General features: G+C 40.7%; 1 protein-coding gene across 32 annotated transcripts in view; it reads left to right on the top strand.

Moving 5' to 3' along the window:
* MYO9A (myosin IXA) overlaps positions 1–21,636 on the top strand; it is a 471,574-nt gene that overhangs the window by 193,205 nt on the left and 256,733 nt on the right. For all 32 annotated transcript variants that reach the window (XM_038418673.2, XM_043494428.1, XM_038418680.2 and 29 more), the window contains 3 exons: positions 1,840–1,934; positions 13,948–14,010; positions 18,776–18,875. In XM_038418673.2, coding sequence (XP_038274601.1) covers positions 1,840–1,934; positions 13,948–14,010; positions 18,776–18,875 — 258 coding nt within the window. The remainder of the gene's footprint in view (positions 1–1,839; positions 1,935–13,947; positions 14,011–18,775; positions 18,876–21,636) is intronic.

A 21,636-nucleotide genomic window follows, 5' to 3' on the forward strand; every position in this document is an offset into this window, starting at 1 on the left:
TATTGAAGTGATCAGCTCTGAACCAAAAGAAACCTTGAAACCTTGAAAATCAAAGCTTATGTTATCAAGTAACCTAAAAAAGTAAATCAGTAGCTTGTTGATTCATGAGATGGAAGTAAAGTTACCTTCTGTGCATTCTCAGATTGGTTGCTTCAGAATTTGGTAGAAAATATATACAGTGTTTTGTTCTTTGAGGTGAAACTGTATGTGGAACTTTCGTTTGATAATTTTAAAGGGACTGTATATACAAAATACTGCAGTGGTATCATTTTTGTGTGGCAGGACTGTTTGGAGCAATCTAAGATGACCTTGTGTGTAAAAGAAGGGAGGCGACCTCTCGCACTCACTCACTCACTCACTCACTCACTCACTCACTCACACTCTCTCTCTCTCTCTCTCTCTCTCATTCTCTCACTCTCATTCTCTCACTCTCACACTGGATTTTTTTCTAAAAGATCTACTCTAGGAATTCTTTTTGGGAAATTCTATGGCTTGTATAATACAGGAGGTCAGACTAGTTGATCACAATGTTCCCTTGTGGCCATGGAGTCTATGAATCTATGAAACACACACAGTGTGCAAGTGTTCACCAGATCACATATAAAATTGATTCCCATGTATATACTAGCAAAACTTGCTATTTTGATGGTTTTTTGTAATTGTAGAACTTTGTTTTAGTGACCTGTGGAAAACTAACATGGATCAAATTGAATTTTAACGTCTTCCATGTGTTCACATTTGAAAAAAAAATCAGCCAGTTATAACATTAATAAATATACCTCATAGTGGACTTACTGGATTTAATACTGCATGTCATAATGGGCATTCATGTTTCTTGCTTCAGTGATTTGATTAGAACCAAAATATATGCAAAAGATAACTGCAGACTTAAGAGGATTGTTTTATTGCAATATGTGATTTTGAGCCAGTACCCGCAGTCAGAATGATTTGATTCTATTTTATTGAGACTCATCCCGCTCCCTCTTGCTTTGAACAGTCATGGTTTAACTCCAGGCTCTGCTTGTCAGGATAATCCTGCGTTACTAGAGTCAAGAGGCCAACTCTACTGTTCCCTCTGGCCTAATAACTCAGGAACAGCTGCACTGGTTAGAAACAGCTTTGTTTTCTAATCATATCGGCTGGGGAATCTTTACTGAACCAGAATTACTCTCATTAGTATGTATCACCAAATTAATGTTTCAGTAAATGTGTCAGTATTTTATGAAAGTAGGTGGGAGAGATGCACTAGATGTAGGTGAAGTCCTGTAACGTCAAGCATTTTGCAACCTAAGAAGGAAAATAGAAGCATAACAAATCTTAACTTTTAAAATCTAGATAGTGATAGATTATTATAGACTATTGCTAATGAATTGTGTATGAGTAAAAGTCTATCCAGAAACTGAATTCCTATTTATTCAAAGGGTATTTTAGGAAGCATCCATGCAAACATCCGTGTGTGGACCTTCTAAATGATCTCAGCCAATACTTTTGGGACTGGCCTCTATGGCATTAGGAAAGTAATCCCTTTCATTCTAGTTGAGCATTGATTTTTCTCACAGCAGAGGTTTATAATGGCATATGACAGTTTCATACAACAAAACCATCATATGGCTCCTTTCTACTTAAGACCTTAAGTTGGATGTAAACATGGTCCTCTGAGGTTCAGTGAGAAGCATTAGATCTATTAAATCATTCAGCCATCTTTCCCCAGGTTTTTATCATCATTTGTGCAATGACAGCCAAGTCCCAAAAGCAAGCCTGTGATGTGCATGTAAGTAGGCTATATGCAGCTTGTATCTTCTGAAACACAATGATAACATCTTCTCTTTATTATGACAGGCTTTTGGAAATGCAAAGACAGCACATAATAACAACTCAAGTCGCTTTGGCAAGTTTATTCAAGTGAATTACCAGGAAACAGGCACTGTGCGAGGGTAAGTGGCAATCAGCAGCAGTTTAGGGTTTTGAACTTGGATGTATTGTATGTAGTGATATTCTTACCTGTACAACAGGAATGTAAACAGACTGAAAATATCCATATATTATATGGCCCTAGAAGGTTCATTGTCTGCTTTATTTTATATATAATCAGCTTTCTTATTTTGCAACTACTGTGGGGATATATGCAGAATTTACCTGTTATGAACAGATGTTTATTGGTAAAGAAGCTTAAGTGTACATTTTAAACAGTGGCCCCTTTTAGCCTCATGACTCTCAGGTATTTAGTCTATGGGAATTGCATGAGTAAACCCCTGTGATGAAAATGTAAGCATATTCCTTCTCTTCATTCTTATAAGTATTGGTTTGTTTTATCATTCATTTTGTGTAGATACTATATCACTGTATTGTTTTGTTTTTTGTTTCCCAGCAAAATAATGTCACACTTTATTGCCTGATTTTCAGAGGGGCTGAGAATCCACAGCTCCCACTTACTTCAGAGAAAGTGTGGGCAGTCAACACATCTGAAAGTCAAGTCACTGCTTTCCAACCTTTTTAGGCAATTTTTCACGCCACTCCCAACTTGCTCACCTTCTTTATTATTTATTTTTGTTTTAAACAAGCAGTTCAGCAATAAATCTATTCTTTTAATGTTGAGAGTCTTCTATTTTAAAATATCCACTTAAATTAAACCCAGCATTCTTCTCTATTATAATTAGAGGGTTGCAGTATGAGGAAAAGGATAAATTCTCCCTTTTATTTTGAATAAAGCTAAAAGAAACATGGCCACTTCCTTAACTACACCATCAATTTATGTAGTACCTTTTCATGACACCTATTTGCTGTGCACTAGTGACATCTGTTGATTAATAGTACAGCTTTGAGAATATCAATTTCTTCTTTGAGTGATAGTCCTTAGGTGTATTCCACAGGTGAGAAACACATGTGCACCATGTGACTCAGTCCACAATTTTTTGCAAGCAGTATCTGTTGGCTCACATATGTGCTGTAGGTCTTCTCATACTCCAAACTGAGAGCATAAAAGGTGGTGTGGGCTGATGCCTCTTTTGTTCCTTCTTACCATTGCATGGTCTGAGTTGGAATCTTTGGTGTCCTCAGCTTCTTTCTTACTGCGTCATTGCTGTAAGTTATTATATATAGTTAATTGTAATAGTTGTAGTAGTTTTTGTAGTTTAGTCTACACAGGCAGATAGTGTAGTTAGTGCCCCCCCATTTCTTTCCCACACAGAGAGACTCCCCACCCCACCAAGAAGTTTGGAATTATGCCCAGGGTCCTGGGGTACAAAAGCAGTGTTTCCTGCCCTTGCTTCATTTCAGTGAGTGACAGACATCAACGCTGCCTTTACTGCTCATGAGATTTGAGTAGCAGCCGTGTTAGTCCGTATTCGCAAAAAAGAAAAGGAGTACTTGTGGCACCTTAGAAACTAACAAATTTATTTGAGCGTAAGCTTTCGTGAGCTACAGCTCACTTCATTGGATGCATTCGGTGGAAAATACAGTGGGGAGATTTATATACACATGAGATGAGGCTCATATTTCTACTAAGTACAGCATCTGCCACACTTTCCCACCAGAACTCGGGAGTGTCAGGAACTGAGACTCAGAAAACATCTCATGGAGAAGGCGATGAATTCCCAGTCGGACGCAGGCCAGGAACCACTCCCTATGCGTAGGTCTCACCAAGCGGGCAGCGCCTATCTGAACTCAAGCTCAGAAACAGAAGCCAAGATATTAAGCCTAAGGAGAAGTCTTCACATGAGAGAAAAGGACACTTTCATAGACATAAGGACAAGCCATCTTCATCTAAAATTACCCCAAAGAGAATGGATCCCTCCTTGACCCCATTAAAGTTGGGAGAGCTAGTGCACATGGTGCTAAGGACTTAGGCCCAAGTACATTTTCTGAACAGGAGAAGGAGGCATGCAAGGATATGTTTCTGACTGTTCTGACAGTGGCTCTGATGGTGAAGGTTTGGGATAAACAGCTCTTGGTGCTCCCATCCACTTCCAGAGCTGATGCAGTATTGGTAGTGACACCCATGGGGCAAGCTTATCGTCACAATGACCAGGGAAGCTCTGGTCCCAACAGCTCTGCCAATGGACTCTCCTGGTATCCCAGAGTCATCAGAGAGTTACCTTTCTCCAGAGGACATCTTTGCTCTTATCTGCATTCACCACTCCTATCAGGACCATTTCCATTCCAGTACATGGATATATCAGAGAAAGAGACTATCCTGACAAGGTAGTGTCTTTTTCCTGTCCCACCTGCCAGCCTTGATGTGCAACCATCAGTACTGTCAGTTCTCTAAGAGATAAGGTATCCGTCTTTCTCTTTCGATGAGTTTGAGGCCTCTCAGGAGTCTCTATGGCATTGGATGGAGGTGGCATGAGTCAGGTGCCCCCAAAGATCAGGGTTCTAACCTTCTACCATATATGATTGCCCAAGAGACACATGCCCTATGCCATGTGGTCCTCCTCTGCCATTTGATCCTTCCTACTGACAACATTGGGGGCCATGGGAACCCTACACTAGACACCTGGAATCAGTTCAGGAGTCCTATTTGCCATTGCCCAGACACCCACAATCAGCCTATCAGAATATTCAGAAGTGGAAGGTGAACTGATTCTGACAGTTCCAAGAGCCAAGCTCATTGTCTTCACTGGGTGAGGTGGTTACTCCATGTTCTCAGTCTCCATCAGATGACTTTAAACAATATCAAGTGCTTGTGCACAGGTGGGTTCAGAGCTACAGATTCATCTTGAGGAAGTCCAGGAACCTCAGCACAGTTTACTAGACATTTTGCAACCTTCCGATCCCAGTGGAGTGGCCCTCCCCATAAATGAGGTCATCATGGACCCAGCAAAAACAGTTTGGCACTTTCCTGCTTCTTGTGCTCCCACCCCTAAGAGGGCTGAGAAGTGCTGCTTTGTTTCATCTGGCGGGGGGGAGGAGGAGACTCTTGGTGGCGAAGGTGGCCACAGCATGGTCCAAGCAATAGGACCTAAAGGCTACTTCCATAAAGGTTGAGTTGATTGTGTCCTTTTAAGGAGAAAGGTCTTCTCTTCCACCTCCCTTCAGTTCAAGATTTCAAATTATCCTACCTTCTTGGCCAAATAAGATTTTACTAATAAGATTTTGGAATTTAAGGACAAGCCCCCTGAGGTGAATAGGGCCCCTTCCAGACCTTAGATTAGGATGAGGGCAAATTAGTGCCCAAAACTTTCCTCCAAGCTGCGGTGGACATGGCAGATACTGTGTCTAGGGGTGTGGTTATTTCCATTATTATGGGGAGAGATTCATGATTATAACCCTCAGGTTTCCTAGAGAGTTGCAGAGTACCATCCAAGATCTGTTTTGAAACTATCAACCTATTCTATAAGAAGATGGATGAGTCCCTTCAGTCTCTCAAAGACTTGAGAACAATACTTCACTCGCTGGGCATTTATATCCCTGCCCCAAGAGAAAATCTAGGCATGGCCCAATATCTAAACATATACTTTGCCTCAGTCTTTAATAGGCTAAAGAGGATCTTAGGGATAATGGTAGCATGACAAATGGGAAAGAGGATATGGAGGTAGATATTACCATATCTGAGGTAGAAGCGAAACTGAAACAGCTTAATGGGACTAAATCGGGGGGCCCAGATAATCTTCATCCAAGAATATTAAAGGAATTGGCACCTGAAATTGCAAGCCATTAGCAAGAATTTTTAATGAATCTGCAAACTCAGGAGTTGTACCGAATGATTGGAGAATTGCTAATATAGTTCCTATTTTTAAGAAAGGGAAAAAAAAAATGATCCGGGTAACTACAGGCCAGTTAGTTTGACATCTGTAGTATGCAAGGTCCAGGAAACAATTTTGAAGGAGAAATTAGTTAAGGACATTGAAGTCAATGGTAAATGGGACAAAATACAACATGGTTTTACAAAAGGTAGATCGTGCCAAACTAACCTGATCTCCTTTTTTGAAAAAGTAACAGATTTTTTAGATAAAGGAAATGCAGTGGATCTAATTTACCTAGATTTCAGTAAGGCGTTTGATACCGTGCCACATGGGGAATTATTAGTTAAATTGGAAAAGATGGGGATCAATATGAACATCAAGGGGTGGATAAGGATTTGGTTAAAGGGGAGACTACAACGGGTCCTACTGAAAGGCGAACTGTTCGGCTGGAGGGAGTTTACCAGTGGAGTTCCTCAGGGATCAGTTTTGGGACCAATCTTATTTAATCTTTTATTACTGACCTTGGCACAAAAAGTGGGAGTGTGCTAATAAAGTTTGCAGATGATACAAAGCTGGGAGGTATTGCCAATTCAGAGAAGGATCGGGATATTATACAGGAGGATCTGGATGACCTTGTAAACTGGAGTAATAGTAATAGGATGAAATTTAATAGTGAGAAATGTAAGGTTATGCATTTAGGGATTAATAACAAGAATTTTAGTTATAAGCTGGGGACGCATCAATTAGAAGTAATGGAAGAGGAGAAGGACTTTGGAGTATTGGTTGATCATAGGATGACTATGAGCTGCCAATGTGATATGGCTGTGAAAAAAGCTAATGCGGTTTTGGGATGCATCAGGAGAGGCATTTCCAGTAGGGATAAGGAGGTTTTAGTACCATTATACAAGGCACTGGTGAGACCTCACGTGGAATACTGTGTGCAGTTCTGGTCTCCCATGTTTAAAAAGGATGAATTCAAACTGGAGCAGGTACAGAGAAGGGCTACTAGGATGATCCGAGGAATGGAAAACTTGTCTTATGAAAGGAGACTTAAGAAGTTTGGCTTGTTTAGCCTAACTAAGAGAAGGTTGAGGGGAGATATGATTGCTCTCTATAAATGTATCAGAGGGATAAATACAGGAGAGGGAGAGGAATTATTTAAGCTCAGCACCAATGTGGACACAAGAACAAATGGGTATAAACTGGTCACCAAGTCTGAAGTTTAGACTTGAAATTAGACGAAGGTTTTTAACCATCAGAGGAGTGAAGTTTTGGAATAGCCTTCCAAGGGAAGCAGTGGGGGCAAAAGATCTATCTGGCTTTAAGATTCTACTCGATAAGTTTATGGAGGAGATGGTATGATGCGATGATGTGATTTTGGTAATTTAATTGATCTTTAAATATTGAGGGTAAATAGGCCTAATCCCCTGAGATGGGATATTAGATGGATGGGATCTCAGTTACCCAGGAAAGAATTTTCTGTAGTATCTGGCTGGTGAATCTTGCCCATATGCTCAGGGTTTAGCTGATTGCCATATTTGGGGTCGGGAAGGAATTTTCCTCCAGGGCAGATTGGAAGAGGCCCTGGAGGTTTTTTGCCTTCTTCTGTAGCATGGGGCACGGGTCACTTGAGGGAGGATTCTCTGCTCCTTGAAGTCTTTAAACCACGATTTGAGGACTTCAATAGCTCAGACATAGGTGAGGTTTTTCGTAGGAGTGGATGGGTGAGATTCTGTGGCCTGCATTGTGCAGGAGGTCGGACTAGATGATCAGAATGACCTTAGTATCTATGAGAAAAAAAATACTATAGACAAGGGTGTAGGGCAGGACCACTTCCTCAGCCATTTAACCACCAATGTCCTCAAGAGCCACCATGCTAGAGACAGTTTATAGACGCAGTAACCCAGCCTCTGTAACATCGACCACCACATCATATTCTAACCCCCGAGTAAAGAGTTTCTTTTGACAGGCTGTCGAGACCAGCATCCCTTTATTGATGCTAATTCATTCCTCTCCTCTGACATTCAGAGGTTGCCTTACCTGGTTTGCCAAAAATTGGAGGGAGCTAACTGTAGACAAATGGGTATTTAAAGATTATTCATGGCTATCCGATTGGGTTTCTGGTACTTCATACCCACAAACTCCTTTCCTGGTTCCTTTTCAGGGACCATTTTGTGAGGAGATTTTAAGACAAGAGGTGAACTCCCTTCTCCTTAGGAGAGCTACGTAAAGGGTTCCACCACAACATCAAGGGAAGGGATTTCCCTTCCTTTTTGTTCCCCAAGAAGAATGGGGGATGCAGCTGAACAGGTTCATTCAAAAACTAAAATTCCATACATCCTTAACATCAATAATTCCTTTGTTAGAGGAGGACAAGTGGGTCATGGTTCTCAACATGAGACGCCTATTTTCAAATAGACATCCACCCAGTCCATGGGAAGTTCCTCACGTTTCTCTTCAACGAAGAGCATTACCAATTCAGAGTCCTCCCCTTTGGTCTAGCTACAGCACCCAGGGTCTTTACAAAGGTTTCTTCAGCAATGGCAGCTTCAATGTGAAGAGAAGGATTTCAGTCTTCCCTTACCTCCTCGACTACTGTCTTCTGACAGGCAGTTCCTATGAGGAAATCCAGCGGGCAACAGTGTTCTGCTCAGCCTTCTGCCTTCCGTGGGTGTCTGCGTCAATCATGAAAAAATCCATCTGAGTCCCATGAAGTTTATACATTTTATAGGGGTGTGACATATCAGGTTACAATCCAGATTGAGTAGCTGTGTCACCCTTGCCTTGTAACCTGTGATGCCCTTTGTAATGTCTTGCTGCTCACAAACAGCTACCAGCCAAATGTAAGTCACTCCCAGCTATATCTATGTGTGCTGCAGCCAGCCAGCCATGTTGGCTCTTACCAGCCTTACAAATTACCACAGAGTTATCCCAACAGGCTTCTCTCAGTCCCAGATTTTCTTCCAGAAACATATGTCATGTACTGCCTAGCCCTCTCCTGGACAGTACAAATATATTAAGTCTATCATTCCTTTAAGGGAACAATATGCACAGAACTTGTTACCCCAAATGGAATTACAAGGTAGTTCAATTTTAACATGCTGGATTAGATAAAACAAGTTTATTAATTACAAGGAGAGATTTTAAGTGAGTACAAATAATGAGGCATAAAAGTCAGAAATGGTTACAAGAAAAATAAACAAGACACGAATGCCTAATTTAACAAACTAAAATAGATTCAAACAAAGTTTCTTGCCTCATGCACCAGCAGATTACTGACCAAACTCTCATGTCAGGACACCTCCCCCAGAGGTGTCATTTGTCATTCCTTTGTCATTTCAGGTGCAGGGACAGAGAGAGAGGGGTGCTTTGGGGTGTTTGTCCTTCCTTTTTATAATTTCAGTCCCCCCCGGAAAAACATTTCCAGATGAGAACCAGGAGCCAAAGAGTCTGTGGAAGGACATATCAGCCACACAATCAGAGGCTCGTTCACCTGCGCATCTACCAATGTGATATATGCCATCATGTGCCAGCAATGCCCCTCTGCCATGTACATTGGCCAAACTGGACAGTCTCTACGCAAAAGAATGAATGGACACAAATCAGACGTCAAGAATTATAACATTCAAAAACCAGTTGGAGAACACTTCAATCTCTCTGGTCACTCGATCACAGACCTAAGAGTGGCTATACTTCAACAAAAAAGCTTCAAAAACAGACTCCAACGAGAGACTGCTGAATTGGAATTAATTTGCAAACTGGATACAATTAACTTAGGCTTGAATAGAGACTGGGAATAGATGAGTCATTACACAAAGTAAAACTATTTCCCCATGGTATTTCTCCCTCCCACCCCACCCCCCACTGTTCCTCTGATATTCTTGTTAACTGCTGGAATTAGCCTACCTTGCTTGTCACCATGAAAGGTTTTCCTCCTTTCCCCCCCCTGCTGCTGGTGATGGCTTATCTTAAGTGATCACTCTCCTTACAGTGTGTATGATAAAACCATTGTTTCATGTTCTCTGTGTGTGTGTATATAAATCTCTCCTCTGTTTTTTCCACCAAATGCATCCGATGAAGTGAGCTGTAGCTCACGAAAGCTTATGCTCTAATAAATTTGTTAGTCTCTAAGGTGCCACAAGTACTCCTTTTCTTTTTGCGAATACAGACTAACACGGCTGCTACTCTGAAACCTGTGGAAGGATATTCCCTGCTGTTTTTTCCATCAGTTGAAACTTCCTTTGTCTTCCCTTCCTATTTGATGACTCTGTTTACTGCTTTAATGCAAATTAAGCAGAGCACACATTCCTTTGTTTAGGAAAGACCTGTTTGCCAGCTTTTGTTTGCGCAGGGCTGGGAGGTTTGGAACGTGTTATAAGATTTCCCTGTATGGTGTTAATTTCACATACAATGTTGTCTCATACATTTTACTGGGACAATACCAACCAGAAAATTAAGAATTTTCAAATGATAACTTAGAAGGCATACTTTGAATTAAGGTTATTACAATAGTGTGTAGGATATGACTGCAGGGGTGTATTCTGTCACAAGGGATGATGTTGGACTCGATTATAGCACGAATGTATCTACTTTTCAAGGGGTTTCAGGCCATGAGCACACTCATACATCAGACCCAGGACATTAAACAAATCTTTCCTTTCCCTCCTCAAACACATGGCACACATGATGCTGTTTGTCAGGCTTACAGACTGACTTTTCTCTTTTTGCTGCCTACAGACTGACTTTTTTCTCTATGTACTCACCAGAGAAAGGCAACATAAATTGCAAAGTTTTAGATCCTTTCCCCTGGTGGACAAAACTGGAGAATGGTTCAGGTAGGGATCCCTTTCCTAATACTGACTCCTGATGCAATCACTGTTACCAGTACCTCCCTCTTGGTTTGGGGCACTCACATGGGTGATCATATGGCACAAGGTATCTGGAGTCCAGAATACATGTCAATTTACCAGAACTCGGGGCAGTCCCTTGAGTCTGCGATGCCTTCCTCCCACTCATCCAATCCAGTTGTGTCCAAATAATGTCAGACAATACGACAATGGTGTTTTATATAAACAAGCGGAGGGGAGCAAGATCTCTCACTTTTTGCATAAGGCAGTTGCCCTCTGCAGTTGGTGCCGCAGCTGTCACATAACCCTATCAGCAGCATATTTACGATGGGTGCAGAACTACCTAGCTGACAGCCTGAGCAGACATTTTGCCATGAATTATGAATAGGAGGTTCATAATTTGGTTTTCAACAATATCTTTGCCCAATGGGGAATGTCTTGTAGGAGGAAAGGAAACTTCCTCTGTGCTGCTACAGAGCAGCCTTGGTCAAGGTCTCAGTGGTAGATGCCTCTCCTAATGTCATGGAAGAATCACCATGTCTTCCCTTCCCAAACCATTAGTACTACAACTTCTATGGAAGATCCACCAAGACAGAGCTCAGGTCATCCTGATAGTACTCAACTGTTCTGGTTTATGGATCTGCTGAAGCTCTCACTTCATCCACCCATGTACATCCCCACATTAGCTGGAAGGTTCAAGCATCTCATTCTGGGCCGCTGCAACTCAGGGCCTGGTATTTGAATGGACATTGGAAATAGAGCACTTATGTTCTTAAAGGTGCAATTCATCTTTAACCAAAGCAGAAAAGACTCTACGAGAAGCTGTTACTCAGCAAAATGGAAGCATCTCTCCTGTTTGGCTCACCTATTCAATTTGTATCAAAAATCTGCCAGGATCCCTGCTATTTTGGAATATCTACTTACCCTTAAATCATAGGGTCTTGCGCTCAGTTCTCTGTGAGTGCATTTAGCAGCGATCAGTGGTTTCCATCCTCTGGTGGATAACCATACAATATTCACTCATCCTGTCACAACTAGATTTCTGAAGGGGATTCTCTTTCCATCTCTTTCCAATACTTTCCATCATTGGTGAAGATTGCACCTCATTGGGACCTCAATTTTGTTTTATCATTGCTCACTAACCTCTCCCACTTTAAGCCTGGCCACATGTGCTCTGGCCCATTTGTCCAGGAACGTGGCCTTTCTAATAGCCACAACGTCAGTCAGAAGAGTCAGTAAGCTCTGAGCACTCATGGCAGACTCGCCATATATTACTCTCTTTAAAGAAAAGGTCTCATTACAACCCCACCCTAGATTTGTTCCTAAAGTAGTTTGAGTTTCAAATGAGTCAAGTAATCCACCTACTGGTATTTTTTCCTCAGATGAAGAGAAATGGCTGTATTCTCTAGACTTCCAAAGGGCTAAGCCTTTTATCTACAAAGAAAAAAGGATGTTAATAAGACACCTAAACTATTTCCATGCAGAGCAATCAAGGGATCAGGATATATTGGTACAGAGTCTTTAAAAATGAATCTTGGGTCGTATTGCCCTTTGTTACCAATTAGCTCATCTTCCCTCTCTGGAGTATGTGTGAGCTCATTCAACTAGAGGCCAAACTTCTGCTGCTGCCTCGCTAAGACATGTACTCCTCCTAAAGGTACTTAGGGCAGCTACTTGGAGGTCTTTGCATATCTTCATACTCTGGTGTAATCAACAGCAACGGATACAGCTGTGGGGACAGCAGTATTGCATTCAGCTGTCACTTCTGTGTCCACCCCATGTCTGATTACTACTTGTTAATCTCCCACATGCAGAATACGCATGGGATTATCTCTGAGAAAAAATTGAGGTTACTTACCTGTAACTGAAGGGTTCTTTGAGGTGTATGGTCCCTAACTGTATTCCACTATCTACCCTCAGCCCCTTCTGTTGGGGATTGTTAGAACTGAGGTAAGAATGGGAAACTGGAAAGATGTCAGTCTGCACCACCGCTTGTGCCCTTGGCTCAGAGCATGAGAGCTATGACGTGTGTGCAGGCCAATAGACATTGTCTGTGAAAAATTCCAGACTCAGGCACATGGTGCGCATGTGTATCCTATGTGTGGACTACATATACGGACTATACTAGGGTGACCAGACAGCAAGTGTGAAAAATCAGGACGGGGTGGGAGGTAATAGGTGACTATAGAAGAAAATGCCCCAAATATTGGGACTGTCCCTATAAAATAGGGACATCTGGTCACCCTAGACCACACATCTTCAAGAACCCTAGGTAAGTAACCTGCATTTTTAGTATAATCCAACTACTGAAAAAGTAGGAGGAAACCTCTTGCTTCCCTTAGAAATTGAACTTCCCTGTCTCTGGCCATCTGGTATATTATGTTTCTACACTTAGTTGTAAGCTCCTTGGGTGCCGCCCCAACCACAGTAATAGCATTTGAAAAAATAATTAGCTGCCTCTGTTGTACTATGAAATACTGTTTTTCCATGAACCTCACACAAATGTTTTTATATAATTTCCTAACTGAGTATATTTAAAAAGATAGATACAATAGATGTCTAGAGCCAAGCTTTCAGAACCTGTGCAAAATTTGTCTCTTATACATGCTGTTTATTTATCAATCATGTTTATTATGGTGGTGCCTAAGAGCCACCCAACAATGGACACCTATTGTGTTAGCCACTGTACAACCACAGTAGTATAGCCCTGTCTCAGAGATTACAATTTCTGATGTTTCTAATTGCATTTACACATGTACATTTGATGTGTAAACAACTTGCACACAGTTCTGAAAATCACTGTCCGATATTTGGGTAAAGAATCACATATGTTTAATTGCCAAAACATGAAGAGCTTGTAAATTTGAGAGGCTTAGTAGCAAGATATTTAGCACCAACAGAAGACCCATATTCAGCAAAATACTAATATATACTTAGATGTGAATGACTGGAGAGTGACCATAATATAGGAGGGCTTTAAAATGTAGATCTGAACTTGCAATGAAATCTCCATGGGCAGATCACAGCATCCACATGGATTTCATTGCGGGATCAGGACCTAAATGGGTTCTGATCTCAGTTTGAGATGTAGAGGGTTAGTCAGTCAATTTTATCCTGCTGAATTTAGGTTTAATAGGTATCTTGGATTCTTTAATTTCTGTCAAGGTTTCCCTGTACACTTCTTGCCCATAGGTTAACTCATCAGAGATTTTGTATAGATGTTAGTTCTGGCTTCGTATCACACTAAACCCTCAAAAGTCAAACATAATTTTGGGCTTGTTCTGCCTAGGAAGAAATTTATATAACTAAATGAAACAAGAATGAAATATAAATATCTTTTCTGTATAGTAAAAAAATCACATAAAGTTCTCCATTTAAGCTGAACGTTAGATGAATGACTAATTTTTTTCTTCCAGAGCTTATGTTGAAAAGTATTTACTGGAGAAATCCAGGCTAGTCTATCAGGAACACAATGAACGGTAGGAGCCTGTTTTTTACTTATGTATAGCCTTATATTTTTAATGATATGTTTATTCAGTGCATGACAGTTTTAATATCCTATTTTTACTGGACTATAGGATATCAGTTTCACCATTCTAAGTATGTATTACTAATCAGTTTGCAGGCAAGCTACTTAGGGCTTATCTACACAGTGACATTCAGGAAAGTTAATTTGTAAAATGTGAATTAATTAAACTGCATTAAACCCCTGTGTGAACACTCATTCAGAATTAAAATTGCCTTAATTCAGTTAAGCTAAGGGCTTGTCTACACTTGAAATTCTACAGTGACACAGCCACAATACTGCAGTTGGACTGCTGTAGTATGTAGACACTCACTACACCGATTGGTGGGGTTCTCCTATTCGCTTAGGACAGGTAATCCACCTCCCCAAGTGGCAGCAGCTAGGTCAACTGGAGAATTCTTTGGTTGACATAGCCTATCTACACTGACGGTTAGGTCAGCTTAACCGTCTTGCTCAGAGGTGTGGATTTTTCATAGCCCTGAGTGACCTGGCTGGGTCGACCTAACTTTTGAGTGTAGACCTGGCCAAACCTGTTTTGCAGTATTTGTTTAATAGCAAGTTTCATTTGGGGAGTGAAATCTAGAAGGGAGGAAAATCCAGCTCTTCATTTCATCCTTACAGTCCCTGTGTTATATTTTCCACTGTCTTTGTGACTAATGGATAAATCAAATGTTATAGCATGGTTATTATGTGACTTCTGAATTATTTGTAAACTATTTAAAACTTAATTTTGGGGCATGGGCTGTCTTTTTGCTCTTTGAGCAGCATCTTGCATAATGGACTAGGGCTCCAAGGCACAATGGTGATACTAATAATAATGAAAATGATTTATTTTGCCCACTTATGGCCTTTTATTTCCCTATTGCAGACTTCTCTTTTAATTTCAGTTATTAATTATTTCTCTATTTTAAACAAATTTTCCACTGTCTCATAGTTTATTCCAAAAAACAAACAAAAAACCTACAAATCCTACATGGCCATTATTAGGGGGTAGAGAAAGTCAAACGTTATCTTCTATTGATTATGTCAACTACTGGCACTTTCTTCTGTGTTGCTCTTTGAGGGTATGTCTACAGTGCAATAAAACAACCACGGCTGGCCCGTATCAGCTGAGTTGGGCTCCAGGGCTATAAAATTGCTGTGTGGAAGTTCGGGCTTGGACTGGAGCCCTGGCTATGGGACCCTCCTGCCTTGCGGAATCCCAGAGCCTAGCTCCAGCCAGCGCCCAAATGTCTATATTGCAGTTTTATAGCCCCACGGCCCAACCCTCTTGAGTCTGAGTCAGCTGACAAGGGCCAGCTAAGAGTGTTTTATTGCAGTGTAGACATAATTTGAGACTGTTGTTCTTGTACAGTTTTACATTAATTGCTACATGTACTTTGGTGTAATAGATAAGATGCTCTTGGTGCTAAAATTATTCTGTTAAGTTAGATGAAGGGGGAAACCTAAATAGTTTGCAATCTGAGTCTCATCCATGTCGAATTGGTACATCCATTATTATAATGCTAATGTACTGCTCTCAAGGTTGAATTGCATGCACACTGTAACTTAAAAAATGTAATCGAGGTTGTTCTGACTTAATCTTTTTTCCCTCAGAAAAACTTTTGATAAGACTCCTGAAGAGCAGAATTCTTAATTTAGGAATGGTACTGTGCTGTCAATACTCTTCTGTTGTGAAGTCATGCTTACGTAAAAGTAATTGTCATCTTAGCCATTTCAGCTCTTTTAACATTAATAGTGTATTTCAAGCATTTAGGATGTGTTTGATATCAAAGTGAAATAAGAGGATTTCAAATCCCCTTCTGCAGAGCCAGAGTGACAGAGTTCTTGCCCTGTTTACCATTTTGTAAGGAAGAATGTTGACATTTTGGGGTCTAGCCTAATGTATTACTATTACACATGTTCCTAAGCGCTCTCATAAATTTATTCTTGGACAATGCGTGTATTAAGTGGGACGAAGGGTCTAATTCTCTGTTAATCTGAGCTTTGTGCCGATCATTAATATCAGTGTGAAGTGGTGTAAACTGTTCTGATTTAGTAGCTTTTTTTCACTCACTTTATGTTCTTTGTACTGGTGTAAATGACTACACATGGTGCAAGGCAACAATCAGGCAGAAGGTTTTCCCTTTTCTCCTTCATAGCCTCTTTTTATAAGGGACTTCACTAGGTGTATGACAGATATCCTTTATATATATCCAAGCATGAAAACATGCTTCATGCAACACATTCTGAAGATGGTAAGTTTCAGCTGCATCCTAATTTCCGGCAGAAGCTGGCTCCACAATCCTGGACCCTCCACTAAGAAGGTTCTGCCCTGGTTGTGGAGAGATACTTCCTAAGTGCTCTCTGTCAGTCTCTCCATTAAATGTTGCTACTGTTGCAAGGTTTAGAGTTTAGAGTTCTCTGTTGGATAAGGACCCCCTAAAACCCATAAAGGGGTGACATCTGGCCACCCATTCTTGGAATAGTTTCTTGGCCATTGCTGCTAACTTGAAGGCCAAGTCCAGGTATAATGTAGAGGACTCCAAGTTTGTGCACTCCCTTGACTAATGGGGTGGTGTTGCTCTCATTTGATTGGGGTAATTACACATTCTATCAGTTCTGCAGAGTGTTTGTATGTCAACTAGTATGGTCTCTGCTTTGTGAGCCAGTTGCTTTTCTCTCATATCTCTTTCATGCAAGCACTGGGACATCTGAGATACTATACTAATTATACTAAGTGAAAAAGAGGCATAGCGGAGGAGCTGATCAGCATATTAGTGGCATCTTCGCTCATAGAGCCCTTTGACATCTTTCAATCTCTTATATATATGCTGAACAAAAGCAATGACTGGAATTACATCCTCAGTCTGGTGAAACTCTGCAACAGAGGATCCTGAAGAGGATGAGCTGCTCATCACCTCTTTAAGATCTCAGAGGAAAAAGGGCAAGTTAATACAATTCTGAAACACAATTCATACACCAACCCAAGTTCATGCTGGCAAGAAAGTCATACCTTCTTGCTGGAATCAAGGCAGAACATTTAGGTTCCCAAGACTTTCTTGTACATAACAGATAAGCACCGAAACCACTTAGTAACTTTCCTCCATTTTGTAGCTCACTCTCCTGTCAAAGGCTGAAGACCAAACCTTTCTAAAATAAATTAGAAGTTCTACAGGTCGTCTTGTTGTTCATTTAGAATGCATCTTGTCAGGTCACTCATTTTTGTTCCCAGACTCTTTTCTGGTCTGTAGTAGCCAGTAGAAATCTATGGCTCTGAACTTGGCAAGAGTATAGAGATGTCAGGGTTCATCTAGCACTAGACTGTCTTTGGTAGTCAAAAATTATTTGGGGAGGTCTGCGAACAGTTTCCAAGAAATCTTGGACCTTAGTTATTTGTCAGTGGAAGTGCATGGGCAGCAAAAAAAAAAAAAAAAAAAAAGAGGAATGCTTTCTAAGCAAAGTGGGTCATTCTGCTGCCAGAAGCAAGATTGCCAAGAAGGTCCAAAGGGCTACCAGGCTGAAGCACTCAGCCCAAACCCAGGACTCATAAGGGTGGTGAGGTCATACTGTGTAAAAGTAAAGCTACATTTATGTCACGGAATTTGTGACTTCCACAGACCTCTGACATTTTTGGCTTCAGTCCCTGGCCTCCAGTGGGGCCCCAACAGGATTCCAAGAATGGGTGACAGCCTCCTCAGGGGGCCCCCAGCAGGGTCCCAGCAACAGCCGACAGCCTCCTGAGGGGGCCCCCCTCAGAGTTCCAATGACTGGTGACTGCCTCACGGGGGGTGTCAGGCAAGTAGCTGGGGTGTCCTGTTTTCTCTTTGAGAAATATGGTCATCCTGAAGTTCCCAGCTGGCATGGGTGGAGGGGCGCCTCCCCCCCCCCCCCCCGCAGCTTCTAGCCACCATGGTGGCAGAGGAAATCATGAAGCCACAGCAGCAAAAGTCACAGACAGGTCACGGGTTCCATGAATTTTTGTTTACTGGCCAGAACCTGTCTATGACTTTTACTAAAAATAACCATGACAAAATCTTAGCCTTAGCTAAGAGTAAGGTATATGTGGATAAGAAATTCCTTTAAGTCTATATCCTTTGCTTTACCACCGGGTTGTCCCACAAGGGGTTAATTAGAAAACCAGAGCTACTGCAGCCAGATGGGAGGAGGGGGTGTAGAATAGTGAGCAGCGGGCAGAGCCTTGGGGGGAAGAGGCTGGCTGGGGGTGGGGCCTTGGGGTGGAGCACAGGCGGTAAGAGGACAAGTGGTGGCTGGGTCTCAGGACAGAGGGAAGGCGGAGTGGAGGGAATGGCCACGGTCGGGGAGCGGGCCCTTTCTGAGTATGGGCCCGACGCCATTGTAAACTCGGTACTGGACACAGATGTGATTGTGCCACTGCCTGCTTCCAAGGGGGACCTGAGTACAGATTAGGTGTTTGCACACACATTATCCAATTATACATTGAACTGGCCATTTGCACATGATCTTGGTATTAATGGCTGGAATGTTAAAAATCAGCTAAAGAAGTGAGGTGCCCTAATGTCATTTGAAAGCCAATGGATATTGGGTATTACTACCCTTTATGCCTTTGAAAATCCCGGTCTCAATTTGTATCCTCAATTGCATGTGCAGCTGCAGTTCCACAACTTTGAAAATCAGGTTCTTAATGTGAACACAGAAGTATATGTACAATGCTGATATTGATTTTCAAGTTTAACATAATTTTTATTTGTTACCAGGAACTACCATGTATTTTATTACCTTCTGGCAGGAGCAAGTGAGGAAGAAAGATCAGCATTCCATCTTAAACAACCTGAGGAGTATCATTACCTCAATCAGGTGGGAATAAACAGGCAGCTTTGGGGATGTGACAGCGTTTTATAAAAAGAAGTTGTAAAATGTATTTATCTCTAGAATGCTGGACCATTCTTTCCTGATGACATACTTCTTCTCTATTGATTTGACTTAATGCTAATAAAGAAAATAAGCTTAGTGGTGAAATTTGTTGTCTGTGGCCTTTGCATTCAGGGTTTCATGATGAGAAATTCATCAGTGTTGGCACTTCAGCTATTTGAGAAGGGCAATGATTTTGATGCTATCTATTTGAAAGCTTAAGTGGAGTACAGAAGAATAAAAATATAAGCCATTGTTAATAATTAATATCTGTCTTCTATTTAGATCTGTTTAGATAGAGAGGTGTCCGCTTGTTAGCAGTAGGCTTGTAGGATATAACAGCTTGCATGATGATGTCATAATTCTGTAGCTTTATGGATTGGCTGCCTGATAGCATGACTTTTGTACTTTAACAATGTAACAAGCCTAATATAAACAAAATGTAGAAACCATCAACCACAAACAAGTGAGATATTTCTGTGGGACTGTTCAGTTTGCATTGCAAAAAATTTATGAAGCTTTGTTGTAGAAATGTTGTGCTCACTGCAACATTTATGTGAGCGGGTCTTTGTCCAGCAAGCTGGCCTCCCTTACAACAGGCAGGGAGAAGGAGAAAAGTTTACAGGGATAAGCAGGAAGCAGTTCAAGCTAGGTCAGGACAAAGTCAACGCATAGCCCTGTAGAGGTTCTTTTTACCAGGTCTGGGCACGGTTCTCCTCTGCCGTTAATGTACGTTAAGAGGAAAAAGGTATTAGCTCCAATAAATGTTAATAGGATTTGGACATGTGGAACCCTTTGTGACGGGTTGGACCCCTTGGGAAGCCACCTGATGTCCTGAGATACCACTGAGTCTACCTGTTCTGCCAGCATGGGCCTCCTTTAATCTATCTTGCTGAACCAGGCTCTTAAAACTCCTCTAACACACACACAGGCAGGGCCACAGCCAGCTGCAGATCAGCTCTGGGAAGACTCAGCTTAAGAGACTTGCTCCAGCACTCAGATGTCCACCTCCCTTGGAGTGCAGACCCAAAGATGTATTATGAAATTCGTCCTCTCCCTCAATGTGGAGAGAGCTGTGCTTCTTGCCTCCCCAGTTAGAAATTACAGAAACTGTCATATTCATATCATAAGCATGTTTTCATAAAGAATATGGAATGGCACATCACATCCTTGCTTGTCCTTTCATGTCATGAAGTTGAAATCACATGCAATATCAAACTAAAAAATAAAGAATCCCTAGTTACATGTGGATTTTTAAAATTAAATGCCTTTTTTACTTTGGAATGATAGATCTGAGAACAGTTTAGTATATATTTAAAAGAAAAATGTTTTTTCATTGGCTAGCAGTAAATAATTTGCCATTCTTAGATTACAAGTTAAAGTTTCAATTATGTAAACACAGTGCATTGCAAATAACTTTTTAGTCTTTCTTAAAATTGTGAAAGGTTGACACCTTAAGAGGGCTAAATTCTTCAGAAAGTAAGAACTTTTAAAGACTTTTAAAGCAGTATATTAAAGCTACAATTCAATGTAATAATAATGATTACCACCCACATTTAATGACATTTAAGAATTTCACATTAGCTAGTGAACTAATAGAGTTTAAGGCTTTTGCTCTTAAACACTGTGTAAGTATTGGAGATGTCTGAGAACATAGTGTGTTCTTTATGTAACATCTGTTGTGTAATTTTGAAGCATGGCAGGACCAAGATTATTTTCAAATGAATTTTTTGTTTGGTTGTTTTATAATAATTTTGTTTTAAAAACAGCTATTTTTATTATATTTCCTTTATTTTTTCAAGGTTGTAAAACAGGTCAACAGTATTTAAAAAACAACAACAAAGTAGTATAATGTACTAGGTAAGGAGAGGGCTGACATGTTTTAATTAAAACATCGGTTTTAGTCTAAATCATGGTTTGTTGAGGATGGTTGGAGGCGCATAGAATTTCTAAGTGCCCCTCAGTGGATCTTCAAAGCAGATTCTGGATTTAGCTGAGGATCATGATGACAGTCTGGAGTTTTTAACGTAATTACTGTATTGTATCCAGGCCTATTTGTTAGAGAGAGAGAGCTTTTTCCATATGGACCGACGCAAATTGCTTTCTCTAGAAGTGTTAAGTGTGTCATATCATGTCAGTACCTTCCATTAGTGCAGTAACAACATTCTTCCCATCGCCTACATCCAGTGAGGACAATGAAAAGATAAGGAGGAAGAGGAAATGGAAACATGAAAAGGCAAAAATATGAAATCACCTTTGAACATTCTCATACTAATTAAATGGATTTGTTACAGGTGCCTTAAAAATACCTAAAATAGAGAGAGATTAGAGAGGGATAAGAAGAGATAAAGGGATGGTCAGTTACTGTTCACTGAAAAGACAAAAAAAATTAGGGAACAAAGTAAAACTCTTTTCTTTCCATTTTCACCAACACTGTGGTCCATGTTTAGGTGTACAAAACAAAATTGTATTTTATATTGAGAGTGAGAATTAAAGCATCTATTGTTTAAACTCCTCCAGTTTTTATAAAAAGTAAATGATATTTGAGCAAGCCTTCAGTGTAAGAAAAGAGCTGAAATAATTTTTTTAAAAATATTTTTAATATAACAACCTTATTTGTAATTTCTGCTCAGATCAGGCTATTTGGCCTGTCAAATAGATTTACAGTTGAAATGCTAAAGGTCCAATCATACACGGTGCTAAATAC

The sequence above is a fragment of the Dermochelys coriacea genome, chromosome 10 (genome assembly GCF_009764565.3).
Source record: "Dermochelys coriacea isolate rDerCor1 chromosome 10, rDerCor1.pri.v4, whole genome shotgun sequence".
NCBI classification, from domain to species: domain Eukaryota; kingdom Metazoa; phylum Chordata; order Testudines; family Dermochelyidae; genus Dermochelys; species Dermochelys coriacea.